Source organism: Rhinolophus sinicus, linkage group LG11 (assembly GCF_036562045.2).
Source record: "Rhinolophus sinicus isolate RSC01 linkage group LG11, ASM3656204v1, whole genome shotgun sequence".
NCBI lineage: Eukaryota > Metazoa > Chordata > Mammalia > Chiroptera > Rhinolophidae > Rhinolophus > Rhinolophus sinicus.
The window spans coordinates 4,182,780-4,208,518 of NC_133760.1; the positions used below are offsets into that span (position 1 = coordinate 4,182,780).

The window sequence follows — 25,739 nt, forward strand, 5'->3', positions numbered from 1 at the left end:
GGACACTTGGGTTGTTTCCACTTTTTGGCTACTGTGAATAATGTTGCTATGAAGGTTAGTAAACAGGTTTCTCTGTGGCTGTATATTTTCATTTCTCTTGGCTACATACCTATGAGAGAATTGCTAGGTCATATAATAACTCTACATTTAACATTTTGAAGAACTGCCAAACTATTTTCCAAAGCAGCTGCACTGTTTTACATCCCCATCAGCAGTGTATGAGGGGTTCAACTTCTCCACATCCTCACCAACACTTGTTATTGTCTATCTTTTTTTTTTCTACAACCTAGAGGAAGTGAAGTGGTATCTCATTGTGGATTTTTTGTTTGTTTGTTTTCATCTTTATTATCAAAGTTTATTGTTGGGGTCAGTTCCTATCTACTGGAGAGTTATTGTGGTTTTGATTTTGACTTTGATTTTTTAAATTCAGTTTATTTAAACTGAAAAAAAAAGTTCACCCATTTCTCTCACCCCCCGCCTCTGGTGTTCTTCAGAAGAGACACACCTAAAACAAGGACATGGAAAAGTTGAAGGATATACAAGGCAGGAGTGAAGCTAAAGAAAGCCGATGGAGCTGTAGTAATTTCAGATATTAATGGGGACATTTAAACTCGTAGACTTGTTCACACACACAATATATAGATCTTGATTATGGTCATGGTTACATGGGTGTAGACATGTGTCAAACTCCATTAAACACTTGAAAGGTATGTATCTTATTGTATATAAATTAAACCTTAATAAAGTTGATTTTTAAAGAATAGGCTTGTATTCGGTTAAATCATAGGAAATTATTTGTGTTTTAAAAAAGGTCAAATAGTGGCACTTTCATAAAAAAGGTCAAATAGATCAAATAGTGGCAATTTCATGGCACTATTTGACCTTTTTTATCCACAAAAAATTTCCTATTATTTAAACGAATACAAACCTATTTTAACAACCTAATATTAAGCTGTTACTGATATCTGCCTCTCAAAATCAGTGATATAACTTTCCACCTGAAGTAAAAACAAACAAAAAATTAATTTGGTCGTAAAAAGAAGGGAATAGTGACACAAGTAGAGAACCACAAAATAGAAAAGACAGGAAAAAATGAGTAAAGGCAAGTTTGTTTTTTGAAAAGATTGACAGAAAGGGAGAAGGGGTGGGGACGAAGGGACACATCAGGCATGAAAGACGTGACATCACTATCCACCCTACAGGTTTTAAAAACTACACGAATATGTAAATCAGACCACAGAGATGAAATAGGCAAATTCCTTGAAAAACACAGCTTATTAAGTATTGGTTATATGTAGTTAGCATATTAGTTGTATACGGTTAGCCAGTACCTGGAGGGCCAAGCTCCAAGAAGGGGATGGGCAATGGTCCAGAAGGGTGTCTGTGGGGCAATGAGGGCTCAGAAATGAGGGACACCAGGGAAGAGCAGGAATGAGTCCCACCCTACCCACAGCTTCAAGCTTCGATGGTGGAGACCTGGCCTTTGGCTGGAGACACAGTCCAGCACCACCACCTGTTGGCCACTCAGACCAGGAGGACAGACTACAAAATGCAGCCTCTGAACTGCCTCCCAGTGTGGGGATCAATTTGGTCAAGGTGGGGGTTGAGTGTGTCTGGAGCCTCAAGCTACCTACCCATTATCTGATGGGGCCAGGCACAAGTGCCTGGGGAGTAGGAGGCTGCTTGATGGAAAAAGGCAGAAGAAGGGGGGGTCTTCAAAACTATGGCCCCAGGAGCCAGTCCTTAGCCCCTCTACCCTCAGGACTCAACCCAGAGTCCATCCACCTTCAAGGACACTATCCTAGCCCACTTCCCTCAGCCTTGGGCATCCAGCTCCTGCAGCAGGACTGCCATCAGCAAAAGAAACATTTTAAAGTCTCTCATCACATTTATTGGTTCCTAGGAGGAATTAGGGAGAGCCTTCCTGCCTCCCACCCCCAGGGGGGAGTCCAGCCTCTGGCTGCAGCAAAAAGGATCAGAGCCAGATGAGGAAGTACTTCTCCAGGATACCCTCAGCAGCCTGGGTCTGCAGCTCCATCAACTTCCTAGCCGAATTCAACAAAAGAGAAATGGTAGGGGAAGGAGGCATCCTGTGCGCAATCAGGGCAGACCTCACTGAGGCCCCACAGGAAGGAAGTGGCTTAGTCAGCTGCCAGCCAAAACCCCCCACACCCAGGCCTCCCTGGGTGCTCCAGCTGACCAAGCCACTCTGCCTCAGGTCCTATGCATGTGTTTCCCTGCCTGCAATTCTTCATGGACCTGGCAGAGGCTGGGCATACTAACCAACATGCTGAGAATAGGTGCAGGAAAGGGCACTCCCAGTGGAGGTCAGTCTAGGCAAAGGCAGGGGGAGGAACCCAGCCCTCAGAACCAAGAGGAACTTCACCTGCCACCTGGACCTCCACCGGGTTGCTGAGCTCGGACAGAAAGAGCTTGGGCCACCAGGAACGGTAACGACAGCTATAGTTGCCAGCATGTTGGGGTCCCACGTAAGTCAGCACAAGGTCCGCAGAGGGGTGGGCGACCCAGAGTGTGGTCGAAGCCACCGTTTCACCCACCCGCAGCAGCTCAAAGGTGACCTCGGGCACATGGCCCTCGCAGTGCAGGACAGCATCATGGCCCGGACTCACAGCCCCACTCCACAGGGGCCGGAGCTGCGGCCTGGGAAGGGGCCCTGGGTGGAACAGAGGGTCAGGCAAGTGAGGCCCTCCCTTCGGGCAGCAGCTGCCACCCCACACACACACACACACACACTAAAGCCCAGGCCTGCTGGCCTTTGTCCTCCACACCTTTTCCCCCTTTCTTGGCCCTGAGCGGAGACAGCTGCCATCACATCATGGCCACGACGCTGTAACTGTCTGTTTCCCTGCATGACTCCCTTCCCCTGGACCTTGTGTGTCCCCAGGCCAGCTCTGAGACTTTTTGGGGTCCCTGGTATGAGGTACATTGGGCCCCAGGACAGGTGAGGGGAAGGAAGAAATGACAAAGGTAAACGGTGTTCCCTGCAGAGCGCATGGCCCAGTCAAATGTCTGGAGGCAGGACCTGTGTGCCCATGGCCTCTGCCCCGTGGGGACATTGATGAGGAAATCAGATCAACAAACAGTCCCCAGGGATAGGGAGGGGTGGGGGGATTACACATTAACCCTCCACCCCTCAGGACGGGGACCCAGGCAGGGCAATAATCCCTGCCTGGGCAATAATCTGATGATGCAGGGAAACTGAGGCACAAGAGGGAGCAAAGCCTTCAGGGATTTGAACAGCGCTACACGCAGCCTACGCACTCACGTCGCAGGGAAATAAACCCGATGCAAGGCGTCCTCAGCACGGCCAACCCCGCATTCCCATAAGGAGTCGTGTACGTGGGCAGGACGCAGGACCAGAGCGCATCCCTTTGGCACCAGGAAAAGCAGGCATCTCACTGTACACCAGGCAGGAGGAGGCTCCAAAGTGCCTGGCCCGCCGGCGTGGACACAGCCTGGTCCACTTACCGTCCACCCGCAGCTCCACGCGCGCGCTGGGCGCCGAGCCCGCGAAAGGCGGTGCGGTGTCCACATAGACGCAGCTGTAGTTGGCCGAGTCCACCAGCGAGACGTCACGCAGCTCGAAGCGGGCCTCAGCCCCGGCGGGGCTCTGGAGACTGTGGACCCGGCATCTCGCATCGTCCTCGCGCAGCAAGGCGAAGCGCAAGCCCGCCCGGGGCCCGCGGCACCACAGCTGCACCAGTGCACCGGGCGCAGGGCGCAGGGTCGCTGGCTGTGCCGAGAGCTCGGGCACCGGCAGCGTCTCTACGGGGAGATGAGGGTGACCCTGGTGGCCAGGGGAGTCTTGGGCCGCACGCGCGATCTTGGCCGGGGCTGAGCCTTCTGCCCAAAATAGTCAGCTCTGCTCCCTCCGCCCCCGCCCGACGCCCTGAGGGACCACCCAGCTGAAAGCAGGGTCTCGCTCCCGACCTCTGGTGCCCTTCCTCCTTGGATCCCTTCCTGCACTGTTCCTTGTTAATTTGTCCATAAGAACAGACGGAGGGAGGGGGACGTGTTTTGTCATGGAGCCCGGGGCGGCCCTTGTACCGGCCCAGGGTCCTCTTCCGGGGTTGAACGCCCTGTGTGGGTCCTGTGCATATCCTGCAGCCCAGCCCGGTTGCCCTTTACAGGCAGGCCTCTGCGCCCACCTGCCCCCAGGAGCTGGGGGTGGGCTTGGGGGAGAGGTCCCCGGGCACGTGGCGTCCGCATGGCCTGTGCCAGGCTTGAGTGTTGACCCAATTATTCTTCACGGGGCCTCGAGGTTGCTGAGCTCATTGTCCCATTCTCAACCAGGGAAACTGAGGCCGGGCACATGAGTCGGGACTGAGCCCTGACTCACAGCCGTGCAGTTCTGGGGACCTTCCCTGGGTGTCTCCCCGGCTGCCCAGGGCGCAGCGCCAGGCTCACCATCGCTCAGTAGGAGTTCGACTGGTGAGCTGTCTGCGGACCAGGGCGTGAGCTCGTCGTTCAGGCGGTAGCGACAGGTGTAGAGTCCGCTGTCCCCCAAGGCCAACGCGTTCAGCTGGAAGAAGACGCGGTCTGGGCTGGTGCTGCTCATGGTCACGTGCAGCTCCTCCTTGCCGCGTCGCAGCTGGAAGTTCACGCTGCTCAGGGGCGCCTGGCAGACCAGGGTGACTCCCTCATCAGGGCGCAAAACTTTTGCAGACTCTCTGTTGACTCTCAGCGTGGGCGGTGGCAATGCCGCTACAAGGCAGAGGGTGGCTGGCACGGTGGACGCTTAACTTCCCTTTCGCTGAGAAAGCCCAGCCTCCGGACCTCCGCCCTGCCGATGGCAGCCCAGGAAGCCCCATCCCCAGGCCTCCCGACAGCACAGCAGTGTGGTGCTCAGGCCCCGCTGTGATCCAGGCAACTGTTTCCCAGTCCTGGGCAGGGGTGTCCAGGGTTGGGAGACAAGGTAAAGGCGGCTCAGTCCTCCAGGAACCTCTTTCCCCAGGAAGCCCTCCGGATGGTCCACACACTCACCCAGGTCCTCCACGGTCACAGTGGCACTGGGCTCAGAGAGGGTGCCAGCTGCATGGGTCCGGTAGCTACAGCTGTAGTTCCCAGCCTGGTAAACTGAGAAGGTGGCCTCCACGTCCTCAGGGGCCTCAGCCACCTCCAGAAACTGGTCATCACCTGTACGCCTCAGCAGGAAGGTCACACCCCGAAGTCCACCACGGCACAGCAGAGTCGTGTTCAGGCCCGGTGCGATCCAGGACACAGGCTCGCTTGACAGCAGGGGGGCGGGCAGGGACTCTGCAGGTGGGACAGGGTCGATGGTGGGTCTGCATGACTTGGGAGACATGGTGGATCACACTCATGAAAATGTGAGAAAGTAAGGGGTGGGGGTGAGGGGTGGACATGGATATAAAATGGGAGGAGGATGCATTAGGGAGTCTACTCTGTGCTATGCCTGCCCTAAGCACTTTGTGGGGACTCAGGCATTTCTTCCTCACAACCTTCTGGGTTCAGTACAAACATCACCGTCACTTTACAGATGGGGAAACTGAGGTTCAGAGATGTCAGGCGACTTGCCCAAGGTCACCTAGCTGCTTGGGGTGGGGGTGGAAGAGGAGGACAAGGAGTGAGGAGTGCAGGAAGCGGGGCCTCTCCAGCAGCCCCCTCTCCATTGCTGCTGGCCCCACAGAAGCCCCTGCTCACCTGCCCCAGTCACCTCCAGCAGGTTGCTCAGCTGGGTCCATCCACTGCCCAGGCCAGAGCGGCAGCGGTAAAGGCCCTGGTTGTCACCCGTCACTGCTCCTAGCGGGTACTGGTGCTGCATGGTGATTAAATCAAGGTGCACATGCTCCTGGGGCACCCCATCCCTGAACAGCTGGAAATCTGTGGTCCCCAGGCGGGCCCGGCATGTCAGTGTCACATTGGCCCAGGGTTCCAGCAGCGATTCTGCCTCTGCCCACAGGATCGGCTGTGTCTCGATTACTGTGTGTGGGGGGATTCAGAACTTGGCACCACTTGCATGTGCCCACTGTCCCCAGAGCATGCATGCGCACATCATGCAGGCCCCACATGCACCCACCATCCCCAGGCCTGGCCCAGGCTCACCTACAGCTGCTTGTGGCGCTGGGCTCAGGGAGAAACCTGTGGAGACGTACCTTTGAGGCCCACATTCTTGCCCCTTCCTGCCCTCCCACTCCAGGGGACCCAGGCACAGGATGCCTCACCCCAGAGCAGCAGGAAGGCCATCTGCATGGACATGGTGGTCAGCCTCAGTCCAGCCGGGTGAATGTCTGGGTGATAAGGCCTCAGTGACACTGCAAGAGCAGCGCTGGACACTGACCTCTTACCGCTGTTTGTCCTTGGGAGGCGGGAACCTGCAGAGGTTGGGGACAAAGGGCAAACGCCCACGGCTTCAGGAACCCCAGCAATAATGATAATTAGTATCATAATTAATAAACTAAATTAATAATAAAGAATAAAAATGATATAAAAATTAATCAGTAAAAATAGAAAACAATAACAAGTAAAGAAAATCAATAAATAGTAAAATAATTTAAATGAAAAAATTAAAAAACACAACTTAAAAAATAAAATAAATATTAGAACAAATAATGTAATAACAAATAACAAATAAATTGAAATAAATAAAATATAATGGAATAATGAACACAATTACTAATAAGTAATAAAATCATTAAAGTGAAAAAATTAAATAAAATTAATAATACTAGAAATAATAACACTAAATATTAAAAATAATACAATAAATGACAACAAATTAATAACAAAATACTAAATATTAAAAATAAATGATATAATGAATATATGAAATAATAAGTGAATATTAAAATTAATGGCTTGCTTATGGATAATAGTTAATAGTGATAAGATAACAAGCAATGAATAAAAGTAACTGATACAATTCCAAGGTACCTTCTGCCACATGTCCGCCATGTTCTGGATGGACAAACTTAGGGAGTAGGTGGTGTTGCCATCACACCTGTGTTAGGTGGGAAGGAGATGAGGCCCGGTATGCGCCTTCTTTGCATACTCCCTCATTTCCTGAACAGCGCTGGGACCCTTTTGTCCAAGGAGACCCTGAGCCCCACCAGTCACGGAGTGGCTGAGGTCACATGGGCAGAGAGCCCACCTCATTCATATCTCACATGTAACAGCCAAGTGGGATTCACCTGGTCTGGGTTTCCTATAGTTGACATGTCACAGCTTTCTGGAGGCATATCCTGGCCCTTCTGGGAGCTGTAGTTCCTTCTTCTCCATCACTGGTTAGTTCTGCACTGTGTGACCCGCTGTGGGTTTGTAGTCGATTTTGCACCCAGGATACTCAGTTCAGACCTGTGCTTCTGGCCCTGACACTGGACAAGCGCTCAGGCTGTGGACAGTGGCTGAGTTGCCTGTGATCACTTGTGTAGGTGTAGCCTCGGGGAGAGGCCAGGCCTCCCCTCACCCTGGCCTCCCCTTCTTGCTATCTACCCATGGCCTCCTCATCTCCCAAAAGCACAGCCCCATGGGATACAATGGGAGGGGTGAAAATAAGGTTTCCTCACACTGGACCTCTGAGGAAGTCCTATCATCCCACCCCTGGAGATCTGGTTTCCACCATGGGTGTCCAGGCTCAGGGCCCATGGAAACTTCCCAGCTCTCACCTCCCACCTGAACTGCCTTCCTCGTCACCCAGTCATTCCACAAGCATTTATTAAGCATCTCCTGTGTGCCTGACACAGAGAAGACAGTAGAACAGTGTCAACCCAGCCCTGCCCACATGGAGCCCAGACTGGTCGGGGAAATGGAGAAAGCAGAGGGTCGGCATTGGGAGGAACACAAATCCCCAGGACGTGGGGCTGAGGGGCCAATGTGGCATTGGAGGGCCAATGTGGCATTGGAGGGCCAATGTGGCATTGGAGGGCCAGAGAAGACTTCTCGGGAAGCAGAGAGCTGAGGAGGCAAGCAAGGAAGATGAGCCCTGTGGATAACTGGGGGAGGAGCATTCGGGCAGGGTGTGGGGCAGGATGTCGGGACTGGGGGAGGCAAGGGCCAGAGGGCAGGAAGAGAGCTCAGAGCTGTAATGGAGAGCAGTCACATTGGGCCTTTGGCTCTGCTGAGTGAGACGGGGATCTGGAAGACTCCCGATAATGTCTGGTTTCCTTTCCACATTTGCTAAGCACCTGCTGCACACTCACCAACCACAGCTCCAAGCCAGTGCCTAGAAGAAGGCTGCATGTTCCAGGCAGGAGCTGGGGAAGTCAAGGGCATTCCTTGCAGAAGGGACCACTGAATGCCAAGGCCTGAGGCACCCAGACAAGGACTGGTGGCCAGGCCAGAGTAGCAGAGCGGAGACCATCAAACACTGGCTGAACCTCAGGCCACGGGCATGGGACCACTCAGGTGGGCAGGGCATGGTCAGGTCAGAGGTTTGCAGAGATAAGGCTGGTCGCCGAGAGCAGGGAGCCTGTGAGTTTCTTTCAGCGCTCCCAACACCAGCCTCGCTGCACACTCCTGTTGGCCTCATGATTCTGGTGTCACCATGTCTTCCCTTGGGGTCCCCTTATGGGTGGTGGGGACTCCCTGAAAGTATTGATCTCTGAGTTTCAGCAACATCCCACATCTTTTGAGCCTTGCAAATCCTGCATAACCAACTCCCTTATTTAGTCCTGTTTGAAATATTTAGTGCAGTTTGTTTCCTGCCTAGACCCCAACTAATGTGATACTTAGTGTCAAGAGGGATCCCAAGAAACACACCCTCAAAGTTGGGATTCTGGGTTTGATTTGGTTCTGGAGCACAGTACCGAACTCCTTGCCAACACAATGGGGTGCTGGCAATCCATGGTAGGTGGGGGTGTAATTAAACTGTCACCTGTGGTGGCTTGAAATGAAGTGTCAGTTGAAATGAAGTGCCTTGGGAAACCGAGTGGCCACTGCACTGGGGAGTTGATGGCAGCATTGATGACTTTATGACTACTGCAGAAGTTACAGAAAGAAAATGACATGTTCAGGGCTCTAAATCCTTAGCAGGGAGAATCAGAGAGCTTCTAAGACCCTAAAAGAACTGACTCATTGTAGACAAAGGGAATACATAGCTGAAACTTAAATACAAAATTTAATTGCACGTATTTCAGAATTGCAAACTGGATTACGTCAAATTGTCATATGTGAAAATTAGGGCACTTCGTGGAAAGGAAGGGGACCCTGAGGCTTGGAACAGGGTTGACTAGGTGGATCACATGAAGCCAGATACCTTATGACACTTGTACCCGGAACTGAATTGACTTGCCAGATAAGATGACATATGTGGTACAGCTCAACAGCTGGAATCAGCACCTAGTAAGCTTACCCACTGTCATGCTCTAGGACCCACCGACCTTCTGCAAAGGCGGAACAGGAGGGTTGACTGACAGGGAGTCCAGTGGGAATCACCACCTCTGCGTCTTTCAGGTCCTCGATGGTGGCACTGATCTCTGCAGTTCTCCCCGGGATGTGGTGTTGCTTCTGCTTTGCCATCTTGGCAGGGAGGGAATGTTCGAAGGGGTTTCTGCTTGGACCTTCCTACCTTAAGGGTCCCCGCAGAGCCTCAGTGGGGATTCTACCATCGCTGAATATGTCTCTTCCAATTACTTACCCAGGAACTGGGGACATGACCACATGGGTGTGCACAGGGAGACAACGAGCCCAAACTCACTTTGTCATCTGACCACAATGAAACTCTGCTCTGTCCAGTGAACCACCGAGTACTTGAGGATTAGCCTCAAGATACTAAGTCTCTCTCCATCCCTGATCTGGGTATTTCCTCCCCCCACAAAAAATGGCACAGGCCCTTTGAGGAAAATCTGTTTATCCTTGTGGCAGGGCTGGTCTTTCCTTAAGAGGTATTGGTCTCCTTTCAATACAGAGACATTGCATCTGGGAACAACCTAGGTCTGGAATCTGGGTGACAAAATGAATCTTTATCGTCACATTTCAAGTCAGGCTTCTGAACACCAGATCTGGACAATTTGCCACATAGGTCAAATAGCTTTTTAGTAAGTTGACCATCAGTTTCATTCCTAAGTACATCCTTATCAATAGGCCACCACTTGAAGACATGTCTCAGCAGGGATGCACCCCTCTCAGGACAGTGAACCACCTCCTGGCCACACCTGTCCCCAGCCTGGCCCAGGATCACCAGCGGGACTACCATCGTAGGAAGTTTCTCCAGCCGTGATCCTCTGCACCGGATGTAGTGGCCCCTGCGCTCCCAGTACGTGCAGCTCCCATGGGGCCGGGTCCTAGGCCCATTGCCGCCCAATACAACCTCTCGCTCAGGGGCGTCCTCAGGTCAGGGCACAATAGGATGCCCCTTCTGGTGCTGGTTGAGGTTAGAGTGCTCGCTGAAAGCACGGCTGTACTGGGCGCGCGCGTAGGGCCGCTTGCTGGTGTGCGTGCGCCAGTGACGCACAGGGCTGCAGTTGCGCACGAAGGCTTTGCCGCACTTGTCACACATGCACAGCCTTTGGGACAAGGACCCAAGGCCAGGCCACACAGAGGACACACCAAGGGGACCTCGCCATCTGCTGCTGCTCGTCGAGGTCTAGGGGCTACTCTGCCGCCTGCCCCAGGTCCTGCGGGGCCAGCGGGGCCCTCCAGGCAAAGGCCTCACTACACCGTCCTGCGCCAACTACACCGTCTCGCACCAGACAGCCCTATCAGGGTGCTCTGGAGAACAGTAGGATGCAGGGTCCTCGGGAACCTCTAGGCGCCTGTGCCCTGTTTGCCAGACGGATAGTCTGTGTAGACCGGGCACAGGTGAGCCCAGGAGCAGCTCAAGAGCAACGCCTGGCCCCAGATTGGTCACACATGGGGGGCTTCTCCTCAGGGGGCGCTCTGTGATGCCAAGCCCAGCAAGAACTGTGGCTGGAAGCCCTGGCACCTTCTGGGCTCCGACAAGGGCCCTCCCCAGCATTCGGCCCCTGGGGGGTGACCAGGTCAGGTTCTTGAGAGGAGGTGGGGCCATGTCCCTCCTGCATGATGGGTCCAGCTCCTGCAGTCTGATGGGTTTCTGAGCTGGGACTCACACCAAGGCCCCAGCTCCCGGAGCCCCCACCTGGGGAACTCATCCTGCCGCCTGCTGTTCTTCCACGTAGGTCTCCCTCCTGAGAGAGGCATCTCTTAGCTAGGTCCTCTGCCAGAGGCTTCAGCTCTGTCTTGAGTCTCTCCTCTTGGCCCCTGGGGATCTGCCTTGGGAATGCCTCCCTGCCCAGAGTTCTGAGCCCAAGTCTCCATCCTGGGGCCAGCCCCCAACATGGTGTCCTGCTGTAGGATCTGGCAGAGCAGAGAAAGGGAGGTAGACAGTTCCCAAGAGGGAAGAGGTGGAGAACTGGGCCAAAGAATGAGGACCCCAGGACTGATGCTTGCTGGGTGACCCCCAGCTCTCCACAACCTAGGGAAAGGGAGAAGGAATGACACCAGGAAATGGGAACCCTGGAGCCTCCCACCCCTAGTCTCGGGTTGGCCATGCCCGAAACTGCCACCAAGGCACCAGCTTCCTTGCCTCTCTCTGGTCCCCAGCATCATCCTTCCTCTTCACCAGCTGCTGAACCACCATCACCCCTTGCTTGGGACTTCAGCAGTCCCCTCCTCCAAGCAACAGGGACATCCCAATTACTCAGCCACCCACCCCAGAATCCCCCTCCACTGCTGACCTCCAGCCTCCTGACAATGTGCTCTTCTGGGAGGTGAGCCAGATCCACCCCTCCCTACCTGTGCCCAGGAGCCTGGACTCTCAGCTCTGGTGACCTCACTGCAAATGCAAACAGCTGAGCGTAGGGCCCTGATCATTCCAGCAAGAGCCAACACCACGAAGGCCTGATAGCTACCATCTCAATTTCCATATTTCACTGTGACTGTTAGTTTCCTATTGCTGCTGTAGCAAACTACCACAATTTAGTGGCTTAAAGCAATGCAAGTTTATTGTCTTACAGCACTGGAGCTGAGTCCTAAACCAAGGCAGCATCGCTTCCTTCTGGAGGCAGGACCCACGTCTGCCAGCTTTAGATGCCACCTCTTTTCCTTGTCTCCTGGTCCCGTCTTCCATCTTCGGAGCCTGCAGCAAAACATCAAGTTTATCACTCTCTGCGTCTTTGTCACATCTCCTCCTTGGACTGAGCCTCCTCCCTCTTCTTGTACGGACCCTGGGATTACACAGTGTCATCATGACTAACCCAGGATGACTTCCCACATTGAGACCCTTAATCACACCACATGACCCCTTTTGCCGTGTGAGGTTACATACACACAGGGCTGGGGATGAGGGAAAGTGTGGGTACTACTATCCAGGGAAAGGATGGGTACTACTCTGCCTGCCACAGTTGCTTTTTCTGGCTTGCTGGGAAAACAAATTATGTGTGCCAAGATACCATTTAGGTGAAACCAAACTATAAATATTTAGCCTGAGATTGTGAAGGCCATACATTCGGCTCAGAATTGTTCCTTCTGGGTGGGGCTTGCTCGGTGGGGACAGCTGTACCACGCAGACCAGGGACGGTGACTCTCATGTGTAATCAACACACATGCAGGCGTCAGACAGAAGAGAAGGCCCACCTAGTGGTAGGAAAATGGAAAGGGAGAAGAAGACAGGACTTGCATGTGAGTCACGTTACTGATCAGTGATAGTCACTGATTTCAGAGAGCTGACCTACCATATTTCCCCAAAAATAAGACCGAGCCGGACAATCAGCTCTAATGCTTCTTTTGGAGCAAAAATTAATATAAGACCCAGTCTTATATTATGTTAGATAAGACTGGGTCTTATAATAAGTAAAATAAGACCAGATCTTATACTAATTTTTGCTCCAAAAGATGCATTAGAGCCGGTTGTCCGGCTCGGTCTTATTTTTTGGGAAACACGGTATTAAGGAGATCATGATTAAGAATGAGAATTTTCCCTTGGTTCTTGTTACTTCCAGAGCAAAGTTGGATCTGTCCAGCACAGCCTGTGGGACATGAATATGCGACCACAGAAAATCACCACCTCACTAAGCACAAGGGTGCAAGTTCTACTCCTTCTCTGTACAGACATCCTTTTATAAAAAATTCCACAAATCTGAGCATATTTAGTGAAATTGCTTGCTCCAACTCTCCCCTGACTCATTGTCCTTTTTCCGTCAGTTTTGCAAATTTCTAATAAACAGTTCCCCTGGGTCACCCAGTGGCCTGAAATAACATGACCAGGAACTAAAAGAATAAGGAAGCATTTAACTAAGACCCTCTACCCGTTTTCAGCAAGGACACTTCAGAGTGGGTGGACATGGTGCTTTCCAAGTTGCTGCTACTAACCATCTCTGGTGGATTCTTTTACCCTTGGACATCACAACCACAATGGCAAAGATGCACCAATGGTCAGTGCTCTGGGGGCAAATGTTTTTGAGTGGAAATAAGACACACTGGATTGTTTAAAGGTGAAATGCAGAGGTAGACACATCCCACAGATTGTGACAAGCCATAGAAGCAGCTCAGCTGTCGCTGCCATACTCTTAGGAGGCTGTTTTTCTGAGTGTGGGAGGTGAGGCTGTGACCTGAGGTTTCTCAAACAGCCCTCACTCCAGTCACACATGTGATAATTGCACAACCCGCCTGTCCCCTCCGGGCCTGTGGGAGGCTGACCTTCAACCATGGCAGGTGAGGCCCGCCTCGCACCTCACCCCCACCCCGTCTGCACCTCAAAGTCGCTCTCAGGGTCCGGGTTGACTAAGACTTCATGGAGCCACGAGGGCATGGATCCGTGCTGGCTCTCTTCCCTGTGGGTGGCACTGATCAGGACTTATTCCTTGGAAAGCCAACACCTTCCCACACTGTGGCAATGGCCATTTTGTGCCTTGGTTTCTCCACCTGACAAGCTAGCAGCTGGAGCTTAAGACCCAAGGAGAGGGGTGCTCAGAGCCCCTAGAGTTAGGAACTTCTCCCAGCAAATGTGAGCACATCTGAGTGACAATAAACACTAGCATGTCACAACCAATGCCAGACTGTCCACGGGACCCTTAGAGAGTGACCCATCACTGTGTGGGCCTGTGGGGGGATATGAGAGAGGAGCAAACATTGTGGATTAGAGTTCAAGGACATTCTTTCCAGATGGGAAGTGAGCTGGCTGCTCTCCTCACCTGTTTGTGTGTTTGCTGTCCACCCTAAGGTGCTGACGGTGCAGCTTCCAAGAACAGGGGTGGGGATGACAGGGTGTACTGGGTAGCTAGCAGCTGAGGGTCCCACCCCTACCAACGCTGGCCAGCCCAACAGTAGGTGCATATAAATCTAACCTACAGTGGAAACCATGCCCAGGGCTGATGGGCAGGCTCAGGGGCATGACTCCTGAGGGGTCCTCATGGGCCCCACCTGGGGGAGGTCAAAGGAGGTACTTGCTCTAGAATATGGAGCATAATACGGCAATTCTATTCCTAGGTTCTACCCAAGAGAAATGAAATTTGAGCAAAAACTTGTACACAAATTTTCATAGCAGCCTTTTTTATAATGGCCAAAAATGTGGAAACAACACAAATGTCCATCAACGATGAACGGATAAACAGAATGTGGTCCATCCATATAATGGAGTACTACTCAGCAAAAAAAAGGAACGAAGTACTGGTACATGGTTTGACCTCAGAAAACATACTCAATGAAAGAAGCCAGACACAAAAAGACCACATATTGTACAATTCCATTTATATGAGAAATCTAGAATAGGCAAATCCAAAGACAAAGAGTAGATTAGTGGTTGCCAGGGGTTGAGGGGAGGAAGAATGGGGAATAACTGTTTAGTGAGTATGGAGTTTAATTCTGGGGTGCTGAAAATATTCTGGAATTAGATAATGGTGATGGTTGTACACTTAGTAAATATATTAAAAACTAAAAAATATACTAAGAACCAACCTGAATTGTACACTTTAAAATGGTTCATTTGTTATGTGAATTGTATCTTTTTAAAAAATGGGATGCAGCCATGGCACAGAGTTCCTGCCGTAAGCGTGCCCTGCTGTGTGTCCTAGGGCAGCCTGGATGAGCGCATCCAGGATGTCATGTGGGCCCCGGCCACAGCAACAGCACTACATAGGGTGAACAGTTGTGTGTGTGTGTGTGTGTGTGTGTGTGTGTGTGTGAACAACACTTTCATAATAAGAAAAACAAGGTCTTTAAAATTGCCAGGTAAAAATATAACATTATCTTGGCCAAGCGGACTGCACACCAACCAAGCAGAATCTTCACATCAGAAGCTTAAACTCTAGGTTCACAGCATTCTCCCCCCAGGACACAGACTTTTCTTCAACCAGGTATCTCTTAAACCACTAATCTCAAGAAAGAAACTCTTTGTAGGGAGCTGGACACGCCTGCTGGGAATAACAGGCAGCATGCAGGGGCACAGGGTAATACCTTACAGTGTCCCGAGCCCCAGGGCACTGCTGGTACTGACTTACAGATAGGAAGCTGTGACTTGGCAAGGGCAAGACTCAGGCAGGACACGGGGCATGGGTACTCATGCCCCATTCCGTGTGACCATGGAACCCTGTCCTCCACCCTCAGGTTGCCCACTGCTTCCACAGAGAGCTGTGCAGAACAGGCCCATCCCACTCACCTCCCCAGTCTGCCCTGCACCCCAAGCCTCTGCTTCTGGGCATGGGAGGTTTTGCAGAGGCCAGGCTGACCCTGTGGGGGACCAACTGCACACCTGCTGGGGAGACTCCCACGACTCTCTACTAAGGGGATCAGTCCAGGGACACTACCAGGCTGGGATCCAAGATCCCCATACACAGGGAAAGGGGCTCCCTAGCCACGAGCACTGATGTGGGGATCCTGTCACTCCCTTCCTCCTTGTATAACTGTAACTCCAGGGCAAATTCGGGCCCCTCACACAGAGGAAAGGGCCCCACAGTGAGTGCTAAGCAGCAGGACGGCAGGCACCCGAGTTTCTGTGCATCATCCCTAGGGAAGGACCAGGGCTTCTACAGTTGTGCATCCCTGAAGCCCCACAGCTGGGATCTGGGTCCCTCTGACAGCACACAGGGTGCTCTGTGCCAGATGTGAGGGACAATGGAACCTGCGTGCCTGCCACGCTCCTGTCCCAGGGCTTCTAGTGTATGCAGGGTCATGGCTGCTGGCCTCGTGCCCTGGTTTGCATAGTAGCTGGCAGCCAGAGCAGGGCCCCAGGCCAACATTCAGCATGACCTCCTGGACCCCTAGGGGTCTGGAGGCCAAGGACCTATCAGGGTGGGAGAAGACACCCAGGATGGCCAATCACCATGGACTCCAAGGACAGGCCACAGGATGGTGTTCTAGGCATCTGGTCACCCACAATTGAGCAGGCTCCCCTGAAGGAGGTGGTAGTGGCTTGAGTGGTACCCCCACCCCTCAAAAGATACCTATACACCCTAATCTCCAGAACCTGTGAATGTGACCCCATTTGGGACAACTGTATTTGTAGATGTAAGGATCTTGACCTGAGGTTTTCCTGAATTCCCCGGTGGGGCCTAAACCCAATGACAGGTATGTTTATAAGAGGGAGGCAGAGAGAAGAGGAGGGGGCAGGGACTGGAGGGCAGTGACCATACGCCAAGGAACACCTGGAACTACCCGAAGTTAGGACATGGCATGCTTTCTGCCTCAGAGCTTCAGAGTGTCACTCTGTCAACACCATCATTGCAGACTTCTGGCCTCCAGAGCTGAGAGAATCCATTTCTGTTATTTTAAACCACCAAGTTGGTAGTAATTTGTTACAGCAGCCACCATAAACTGAGGAAGAGACTGGTCCAGACCCTCGACAAGATGGTTTGGTTGACAGGGACCTCCTGGGCCCTGGTCATGTGGAGTCAGATGCCTAGGCAGAGGGTCAGAGAAGACTGGACATTCCCAGGAAGAAAAACCAGCCCCCACCTGGCAGGAAGCGACATGGGCCGCGGGGTACCCGTCAGCCATGTACACAGGGCATCTCCAGAACTGTCACCAGATACCGTATGCCCACAGGTAGCTCCTCTGCTCATCTGCTGGGACAAAAACCTGCCTCCCAGCACCAGACACAGCAGGTGGAAGCCTCCAACGATGGCTGCGGCTCTGTCCCTCCCCCACCTGGCCCCATCCTGCTTCCAACCTGCACAGTCACACTACCTACCTGTACCTGGATGATCTGGAACCATTGGAGCAGAGCATGGCAAGGGACCCCAGGGGCATGTCCCAACCCTGCACTGCATCTGTCCCAGGTGTTCTGACAGTGACCTCCCATCTGCTCTGTACCCTGAGCTGCTAGGAATGGGACACAGAGCAGCCATCTTCCGGCAGACAGGAGGGCTGAGAAGTTAACGTGTCCCAGACTGAGCCCTGCAGAACCACATGGCAACAGCACACAGGAAAGCGGCCAGTGAGGCTGAACGTCCTCAGACCTTGGACTCAGCCTGCTGAAGCTGACAAGAGGATGTTGGTCGAGGTCAACATAGGCAGCTTTGAGGTGTGGAGGATGGACTCCATGCGAAGCCCAGGGTGGCTTCACCTCTCTGGGTCACAGACCAACTTTCACCCCCACTGATAGCCCCAGGGACACAGACCCTAGCCTGTCTGTCCTCTTTTACAGTACAACTCCCAGTAGGACAGGAGTGCCCTGAGTGCCAGCACAACTCCTTTCTGTGGCTACTGGTGCGTGGGCCCTGCTGACGAGCTTCAGCACTTGCAGGACGTCGACTGTGTCAGGGTGGGGCGACACAGCGGAGCCAAACCAGGCGCTTACAGGGAGTGACTAAGATAAGCACAGGCAAGAGAGGAATGAGGAGAAAATTAAAGAAAGTGACGTGAGAGCATGAGGGAGGGAGGCAGCGGCTTCTTCAGCCTCTTCGAGGAGGGGACATTGGGACTGAGGAGGAGCCGCCGGGTCTGGAGACAAGGGAATGGCAAGTGCAAAGCCCGGGGGGCAAAACCAGAGGCAGCGGGGAGGCCAGTGTCAGCCACGGGAGAAGATGGTCTTGATTCCGAGAGTCGCGACGAGGGGTCCTGGGCCTGGTGCCTCCCATCGTGGGCCTCATCTCCACACTCAAAATGCGGGACATGGGAACCAGAACCAGAATGATCACACCCGCCCGACGTGCCATGGCCAGCCGGAACCCTGAACATGAAGACCGAAGTGCGCGCGGGTCAGGCCTCGGCTCCGGACCCGAGCGCGGGGGTGGGGAGGGAATGGGCGTAAGCGCCTAACAGGCTGGGATAGCGGCTAGGAGCAGAACGCCACTTACTCGCTGGGGGCGGCCACTTACTCGCTGGGGGCGGCCGTACATGTCCTGGTCCCTGCCCCTCAAGCCACGCAGAGCCTTCCTCGCTCCTCCTCCCAGCTGCAGCGGCACTGATTTGGTACCGCCTCAAGAGTAGGCGGGAGCCCTCGCCGAGCCCTGCTGGGAAGCGCAGTCCCTTGGCACTCCGAAAGCCTGTCAAAGCAACTGAGGCAGTCTACACCCAATTAACGAGGCACAAACCTGTGTCGTCGCCAAGGAGACGGCATCCGGATGAGGAAAGTCCCGCCCACGGGACCCTGGCAAACCGGGTGATTGGCCATTACCATGATTCCTTGCTTCCAGTCAGACTTCTGGGAGATTCGGACCCAGAAACGATCGGCCCTTCTCAGCCTTGCTGGGGTGGAAAAAACCTGGAGGGCTTTGAAATGTTCCGTTGAGCGTGCTACTTGCCACACCGCTGGGAGTGGAGCTTGAGTGTCAAAGCTCCACTGTTGATTCTAATATTTGCAGCCCTGTTTGTGAACTACAGCCCCCCTAACCCCAAAGGTGATGTTAACCCCACTTGTTCATCGGGGTAGAATAAGCTGGTCAGGTTTCCCACCCTCATCTGTGCCCATCTATTCCTTGGCTCCTGCCCCACATAAACACACTGAGTTTTGTCAGCTGGTTTAGCTCACCAACCCAGCATGTGACGCTGCCCAATTGCTCCCATTGTGTGTCTCGGAGGCGTTGGGACTGTCCGGCTCCCTCTCTTGATCGAATGCCCTGCCTTGGGGTTTGTCTCCCTGTCCAAGGACAAAGTAAGGGCTTGGTTTGAAACTCTTGAGTGGGGCTTGCCATACTCAATGAGGTTGGAGGGAGTGGTGGCTGAAGGACACTCGGAAGGCCGCTTGCCCATGTGCCTACCCTGGTGCCTAATGAGGGCCTCGCCACAGTTGCCGCAGAGAACCAAACGCAATTGCTGGCTCTCTGTGTGGGTGTGTGTCATGCAGGGTCTCTGGTCCCGCTCCCCGCACAAGAACGCAGGATATGGTGAGGCCAAAAAGGAACACTAACGGAGTCATGGGTAGAGGGTTCATGCTACTACTTCTTGCTGGCAGCTGGGTTGGAGACACAGGAAGCAGGAGCCACACAATCCGCAATCTGTCATCCACTTCTCTGCCAACCAACCAACCAACCTGCTGGCGTAGCCACGGCAGTTATATCAGTGGCTAATGGCTAACCAGTAACAGCTGATGGCCCTCTACTACCTGAGCCAGCACCTTTTCACGTGAGGCCAACAGCCTGGAAACTGCTCTCTGGGACTCTGTCCCCACACTCCACCCCTCCAGGGTCTTGCCTCACAATCTACATGACAAGCGTCTTCCGCAACAGGCCGTGTATCAGGAACCCAGCTCATGAGAAAAAGTTTCAGTCCACTTCAAGTAATGTCCCAGGGGGTGTCCCTCGATGTCCACCTACTTTCTGGGCACAGCCAGGGTTCTCAGGGTACCACCAGTCTTTCTAGGCACAGCCAGACTTCCTGGGCACAGTAAGGGTTTCTCAGGGTACTGTGCTGGAATAATAGTGGCTCACAGCCAAGGTGTTTACATATTCTCGATGGCGGCCGGTCGCAAACATCCTCCTGCACCCCAACAAGGGGTCTTCCTGCACCACAGTCTTGCTGGCGGCCAGGCGAGACACAGGAAGCAAACATCCGCCAGTTCCACTACATGGTGTTATGTTCCCAAGCAAACAGTCAAGCGGTCCATCAAATCAGGGATGGAAAGCAATTCCCCATAGTCCACAGTTATTCACCAGAGCTGTGCATTGACCTCACAGTGTGTGCTCTCTCTGCAGGGTGAGGGCTCCAAGTCCTCCCCAACCTGGGGGTGAGGGACGACCTTGACCTCACCCGCATCCTCCACCGAGGACTCAGCAAGCATTTTTTCCTGGGACTAAAAGTCCCGCATCTGGGCTGCCTCAGCAAGCACTTCCCAGCCCACAGGGCCGCAACGACCTTTGCTTTCTCCAGCCTATGCTGGCTGGAGAACCGTCCACATCTTCCCACCCCTCCACAGGGGTCCAGCTCATGAAAACAGCGGCCACCGGGCACCACACACTGTGTGGGGGCCACATGTCCTCCTGGCCAGGGGCAGATGACTCTGTTACCTGACTGAGAGAACCCTGCTCACTGCGCCATGTGTCATGCAGGGACTCTGGTACCGCTCCCTGCACGAGAATGCAGGATATGTCTAGGCCAAAGGGAACAATGGAGCCATAGATAGGGGAGTCATACCACTATATTCTCGATGGCGGCTGGTCGAGACACAAAAGCAAACATCGGCCAGTACCCCAACAAGAGGTCTTCCTGCACCCCAGTCTCGCTGGCAGCTGGGCGAGACACAGGAAGTAGGATCAACACAATCCGCAATCCACAATCCGCTTCTCTGCCAACCAACCAACTCCCTAGCGTAGCCATGGCAGTTATATTAGAGGCTAATGGCTAACTGGTAACAGCTGATGGCCAACTAGTCACAGCTGACAGCCATCTACTTCCCAAGCCAGCACCTTTACATGTGAGGTCGAGAGCCCGGTAACTGCTCTCTGGGACCCTGCACCCACAGTGTACCAGTATGTGAGCAGATTCCACCACTGGCTGAAGGTTCAGTGTACTACCTGGGGCTTCTCACTGCTGGGTCCTCTGGTGCACAACAAGGCTCACCAAAACTGGGACTTCTCATGCCTGTGCGTGCCCTGCTGCTGGAGGATCACTGAGTTCTTCCAAAAGGAAGAGCTCTCTGGGTGCATACAAGGGGCCTCTCCCTGGAGTGAATTATCTGGTGCTGCCACATGGCTGCCCATCACACAAAAGCCTTATTCTGTCCAGGCAGGCGTGAGGTTGCTTGCACTCAAGGAGGTTGGAGGTCCAATTGAATGCAGGCACTGGTGTGGGGGACTTGTCTGGGTGGGGGCTGGCTGCAAGGTCTGTGGAAGGTCAGCATACCCTCTCCACTTTTATTGAAGTCTGTTCACTAAGTGGATCCTGCTCCCTCCCCAAGGCTAATGCTGGGAGTAGCAACAAAAACACCCCCACTACACTCACTGGTCACATACAGGGGGCTTCAGGAGCGAAACCCTTGGTCACACATGTACTGGAAAGGAAGTGGGGCTCCCACATGAGGAATCCAGCTCCTGCAAATTGTCAGGTACCTGGACTGGAGCTCATGCCAAGGCCACTGTGGGGACAGAACCCCAAAAAGCAGTTTCCAGGCTCTCGGCCTCACATAGACAGGTGCTGGCTCAGGTAGCAAATGGCCATCAACTGTGATTGCATGGCCATCAGCTGTGGCTAGTTGGCCGTCAGCTGTAACCAGTGAGCCATTGGCCACTAATATAACTGCTGTGGCTAGGCTAGCAGAAAAAATGGGGGCTAGCAAGAAGACGGTGGCTGAGCTAGCAAGCGCAGATTGCGGTTAGGATGGCGGGTTGTGGACAGTGTGGATCCAGCCTCCAGTGAGACTATAGTGCCGCTAGCAAGAATATACTAGTATGACTCCCCTACCTATGGCTCCGTGGGTGTTCCTTTTTGGCCTCACCATATCCTGCGTTCTAGTGTGGGGAGCAGGAGCAGAGACCCTGCAGGCCGCCTTGCAGGACAAATAGCACAGCGAGCAGGGTCTCCCGCATGACAGCCACAACCCTGGACGCCTGTGCCCTGGGGAAGTTGTCCTGCTGCCTGCTGTCCCTCCACACCCGTCCCCCTCCTGAGAGGGGGGGTTTCCCAGCTCTGTCCTCTGTGGAGGGTGCTCAGTTCCACCTCAGGCCTCTCCTGAGGGCCCAGGACAACTCAGTGGGAATCAGCCTAGGTACTCTTCCATGGTCAGCGTTCTGGGCTGCTGGAACTTCCAAGTAGAGGCTGGCCTCCAACTCAGAGAACTGGTTGCAGGATCTGGACAAGCTGAGTAAAAATGGAGAGGCCAGTAGTTTCCAGGAGGGGAAAAGGTAGCAGGAGCCATGAAAGCAAACCCCAGCAGCTGAGGCGTTCTGGATGGCTTAGCCAAATTTGGTCAAGAGTCTTGAAAGCTGTAAAAAGGGCAGAGACATAAAGGAATTTCAGCAGGAACTGAAGGCAGCCAGCTAGCTCAGTGGGTGAGGTGGTCAGGGAGTGACCTCCTTGCCTCTCCAGGCTTGGTTCCTCCCCTCTCCTCTACTGTCCTCTATCATCTGTCCTGGAGTGGGGGAGGGGGTTAGGACAAAGTCCAGCACTTGACCTAGCTGTCGAATGTGGCTCTGAGTCTGGCTGCATGGATTCAGCCTGGGATGCATGGTTTTCCTGCCTAGGCCTGTTTCCCCACCTGTAAAGTGGGGAAACATGGGCAACCATCTCATGAGGGGGTTGTGAGCTCTAGCTCTTTCCAGGTGGCCTCAATCTGCATTTGAAGCCCTGCAGTGGCTCTGGGCGGTAAAATGTCCAGATTCCTGAAGAACTGAAGGCTTCCTCTCTTTGAACCCTCATTTCCCCACCTGTAAAATGGACGGGATGCTGCCGCCTTCCTAGACTTGGAGTGAGGACAAAATGAATCAATCTGTTTAACAGTCTTGGCCCAGGGCTGGATAGTGCCTCAGAAAATTGTAGCTGCTTTTAGCTAATTTATAAAATGGTTGTCCATTGAGCAGACATTTATGGAACGCTACTGGGTGCCAGGCTCCAGACACTGCCTCAGCCATCTCCAGCTTTTGGAGCTACCCCAGCTGATTCTCTTGTGAGTATAGAGCTTTCTCCAAATCCTGATCTCTACACACTGGGCCCCGAAAGCAACCTCGAACCGGAGGCCTAGACGCAGCAAGTGGCCCAGGCCGGTTGCTCCCTCCAAACCGCTGCCCATCCCAGGCCAGCCAGAGTCCTACCCACCTCCTCCAATCCAAAACAACTCCTCCCGAACCTGAAGTGCAGGGGCCCAGCCGCTCGCTCCATAGCGTCACCCCGAGTGGGCTGCTCTGGGGGAGGACTTCCGTCTCACTGGTTCTCCAGTGGTTCTCGGTGGTTCTTCGGCACGGTGTCCAGGGTCCCTTTCTGCCCCCCTCCACCCCACAAAGAGACCTCCAGAGGAGGCCAGGATGCAGACTTCCTCCTGCCTTCTTTCAGGCCTAAAGGAACCTGTAGCAAAGGCCTGTAGGAGGCAGCTCAGAGGCTTGAGGGAAATATAGTTCCGCCTGGGAGCCGATGCAGTGGAGAAACGGGCAGGAAAGGAATGAGCGAACTTGTCGAGGCTTGACTGAGCACCATGGTTACCGTGGCGACCGCCAAGCCTACGGGGAAGGGTGGAGACGTCCGCTTCGGAGGAAAGCTGCAGGTTTCCTGCGACTCGCTATTGCCTTAGAGACGCCTCACATCATCCCGCCTTCCAATTACTTGGATGCTGGTGATTGGTCACTCCCAGGGGAGGGGAAGGACTTCCAGTCTGGGTCCACACGTCTGCACGTCCCTTGTGCAGGAGTGAGGAATGCCTGAGCGCCCATGAGTGAGGAATGCCTGAGCGCCCCGCGAAGATTTAGGCCTTGTCCTTAGACTCCCCCCTCCCGAAGCCCGGGTCCTCCCGGCTCTGTGACCTATAATTTCCTAAATTCCCGTTTCAGGTTACGCCACATTTCGATGCCTGGTTCTTCCCCAATATTCGTCTCTAGTCGTTCTCCAATTCCTGCCTCTGGGTCTTCCAAAACCCAGGTCCCTGCTTTTCCAGTTAAGGCCTTAGATTTCCCCCTCAAGTCTAGGTCCCTGTTTGTCCCCCAATTTGTGCCTTGTACCCCCAAATCGCAGCCATCACGAATCTGTGAGACTGTTCTAAATTCATATCCCTCCAAAGCACGGCGGCGGGTCACCTGGTGATGTCTATAAAGATGTCCATTATCAAGTGACCACCAGTGGCCAGGCCACAAGCTCCAAACTGGCCTTGTCTGATTCTGTTCTCATTTCCATGCTGAAGGGGGAAACTGAGGTTCAGAGGGGTGGGTCCCTGTCAGCTTTTGAAGAGAAAGAGGCAGGTGGAGCCCCTCTGGATCCCGCTCAGTATGAGGGTGAATGGTGTCACTAACTTTGCCCAGCCTCCCTGCTTTCCAAGTCAGCACCTCCCCAGGGGCAGCCCCCAGGAAGAGGCAGGGCCCCCAAGGATCAGAGAGGATCCCTCCAGGACCAGGGAGGAACCCACTTATCCCCTCTCCATCCCCACAAACCCCAGTGGGAAGCCCAAGGCTGCTGCTCTGCATATACCAGGGTGGAGAGCAGAGGTAAGGGCCTTGGCTTCTGGAAGCAGCTCCTGTGCCCCTGCCAGAGCCTGAGGTCTAACCCCCAACCCAGGCCAGCTTCAGGGCCTGAGTCCTGAACTGTTACTAATGACATTCCTGTTATTAATGACAGTCCAAAGGTACCCAGAGTCCCCGGTCTGAGATGCTCCTGGAATTGGGATAGGGCTGGTGCGAACCCTCACAATCCCTCAGTAAACAAACAATGCAGCTGAGTACCTGCTATGTGTATGCCCAAGGGTGGGCAAGTGGGGTCGGTAGGGACAAATGGAAGCCCTCCTGAGTCAATTTGCAGGGCCCCTTGGTGTCGGCACCCCTTTGGAGGCTCAGGTGGGCACCGGGAGGTGGGGAGCCCCATAGTCCACTAGATACCGCCCCATGCCATCCTACCGGCCAGCATGAGTATATAGCCATTGTGGTCGCTGCCTATGAGAAGACCACCAGGATGGAGTCCACGTTCCAACTCAGCTAGTGTCTAGGTTTGGAATGTACCAAACAGGCAGGGCGTGCATGCGTGCGTGCGTGCAAAGGCTGGCATGTGCCTCCGGGGTCAATGGGGATGGCTGCAGAGTGGGCAGGGCACCCACCAAGGAGAGTGGGGGCTGTCCCTCAGGCCAGCTGCTGGGGACAGCCCTAGGCCCCTCGTGCAGCGATCCTCCCCCACCTCAGCCCGCACGCGATGAACCCGGATCGAGGAGACAAGGGGGGAAATCGACATGGGGTGAAGGGAAGGATCAAGCCAGAAAATGTCCCTTCTCCGAGGCTCAGGCCCGCTGAAGCCCCGAGCGCACTATTGTGGGAGGCGGACTCATGAGTGATGCGCACGTGGGGATCGGAACCAGCGGGAGGCAGTCGTGGCCACCTGACCCACTCCACAGCCCGGGACTGCGGCGCGCGTTGCCTGAGACGCTGTCGTGACCCGACCGAGAATTGAGGAGGCGCCGAACTGGCTACCCGCGCTCGAAACCTGCGGTAGGTGGGATGTGAAGACAGTGGCCGAACAAAGCGGCGAGCCCGAGCCGGACTTCTGTCCTCATTAGACATGGCGGCGCTGGCCTCATGGCGACCTCCGCGCTCGTGCTGAGGTCCCCAAGTCCGGACAAATACTGGATGTCAGACTTCCGCCAGGCACGCTGGTGGGGACTCTTTTGCAAATGCTCATGCGCTCTGCATTTACGTATTCCGTCTGGCGCAGAGGACGCTCTTACATTCTTGTTCCAGATTGGCCCATAA

At 53.9% G+C, this 25,739-nt stretch overlaps 1 protein-coding gene and 1 long non-coding RNA gene across 5 annotated transcripts; both read right to left on the reverse strand.

Moving 5' to 3' along the window:
- Positions 1–1,868: 1,868 nt before the first annotated feature.
- A1BG (alpha-1-B glycoprotein) lies at positions 1,869–18,284 on the reverse strand. 4 transcript variants are annotated; one of them, XM_074315514.1, is made up of 10 exons: positions 18,249–18,284; positions 11,950–12,073; positions 6,204–6,353; positions 6,085–6,120; positions 5,683–5,961; positions 5,005–5,277; positions 4,429–4,725; positions 3,490–3,786; positions 2,387–2,674; positions 1,869–2,045 (listed from the first exon to the last, which is right to left on the reverse strand). In XM_074315514.1, the coding sequence occupies exons 1-10, from the start codon at positions 18,267–18,269 to the stop codon at positions 2,038–2,040; spliced, it is 1,773 nt and encodes a 590-aa protein (XP_074171615.1). In that variant the 5' UTR covers positions 18,270–18,284; the 3' UTR covers positions 1,869–2,037. The 4 variants fall into 4 exon arrangements, with proteins under 4 accessions (XP_074171615.1, XP_074171614.1, XP_019567153.2 ...); XM_074315513.1 differs by having other exon boundaries at positions 18,228–18,284; XM_019711594.2 differs by lacking the exon at positions 18,249–18,284 and adding an exon at positions 17,120–17,245.
- Positions 18,285–19,291: 1,007 nt separating this feature from the next.
- On the reverse strand, positions 19,292–25,710 carry LOC141567607 (uncharacterized). Its single transcript, XR_012490399.1, has 2 exons — positions 23,119–25,710; positions 19,292–22,289 (listed from the first exon to the last, which is right to left on the reverse strand). It is a non-coding gene; the product is annotated as an uncharacterized LOC141567607 (long non-coding RNA).
- Positions 25,711–25,739: the final 29 nt, after the last annotated feature.

Excerpts from the sequence above, each read along its gene's own strand:
- A1BG (XM_019711594.2), bottom strand. The coding sequence starts at position 17,230 with ATGGGAGGTCACTGTCAGAACACCTGGGACAGATGCAGTGCAGGGTTG. Across the intron at positions 5,962-6,084 it reads AGCGCCACAAGCAGCTGTAG|TAATCGAGACACAGCCGATC; the intron begins GTGAGCCTGGGC and ends CCCCACACACAG. Across the intron at positions 5,278-5,682 it reads GCTGGAGGTGACTGGGGCAG|AGTCCCTGCCCGCCCCCCTG; the intron begins GTGAGCAGGGGC and ends TCCCACCTGCAG.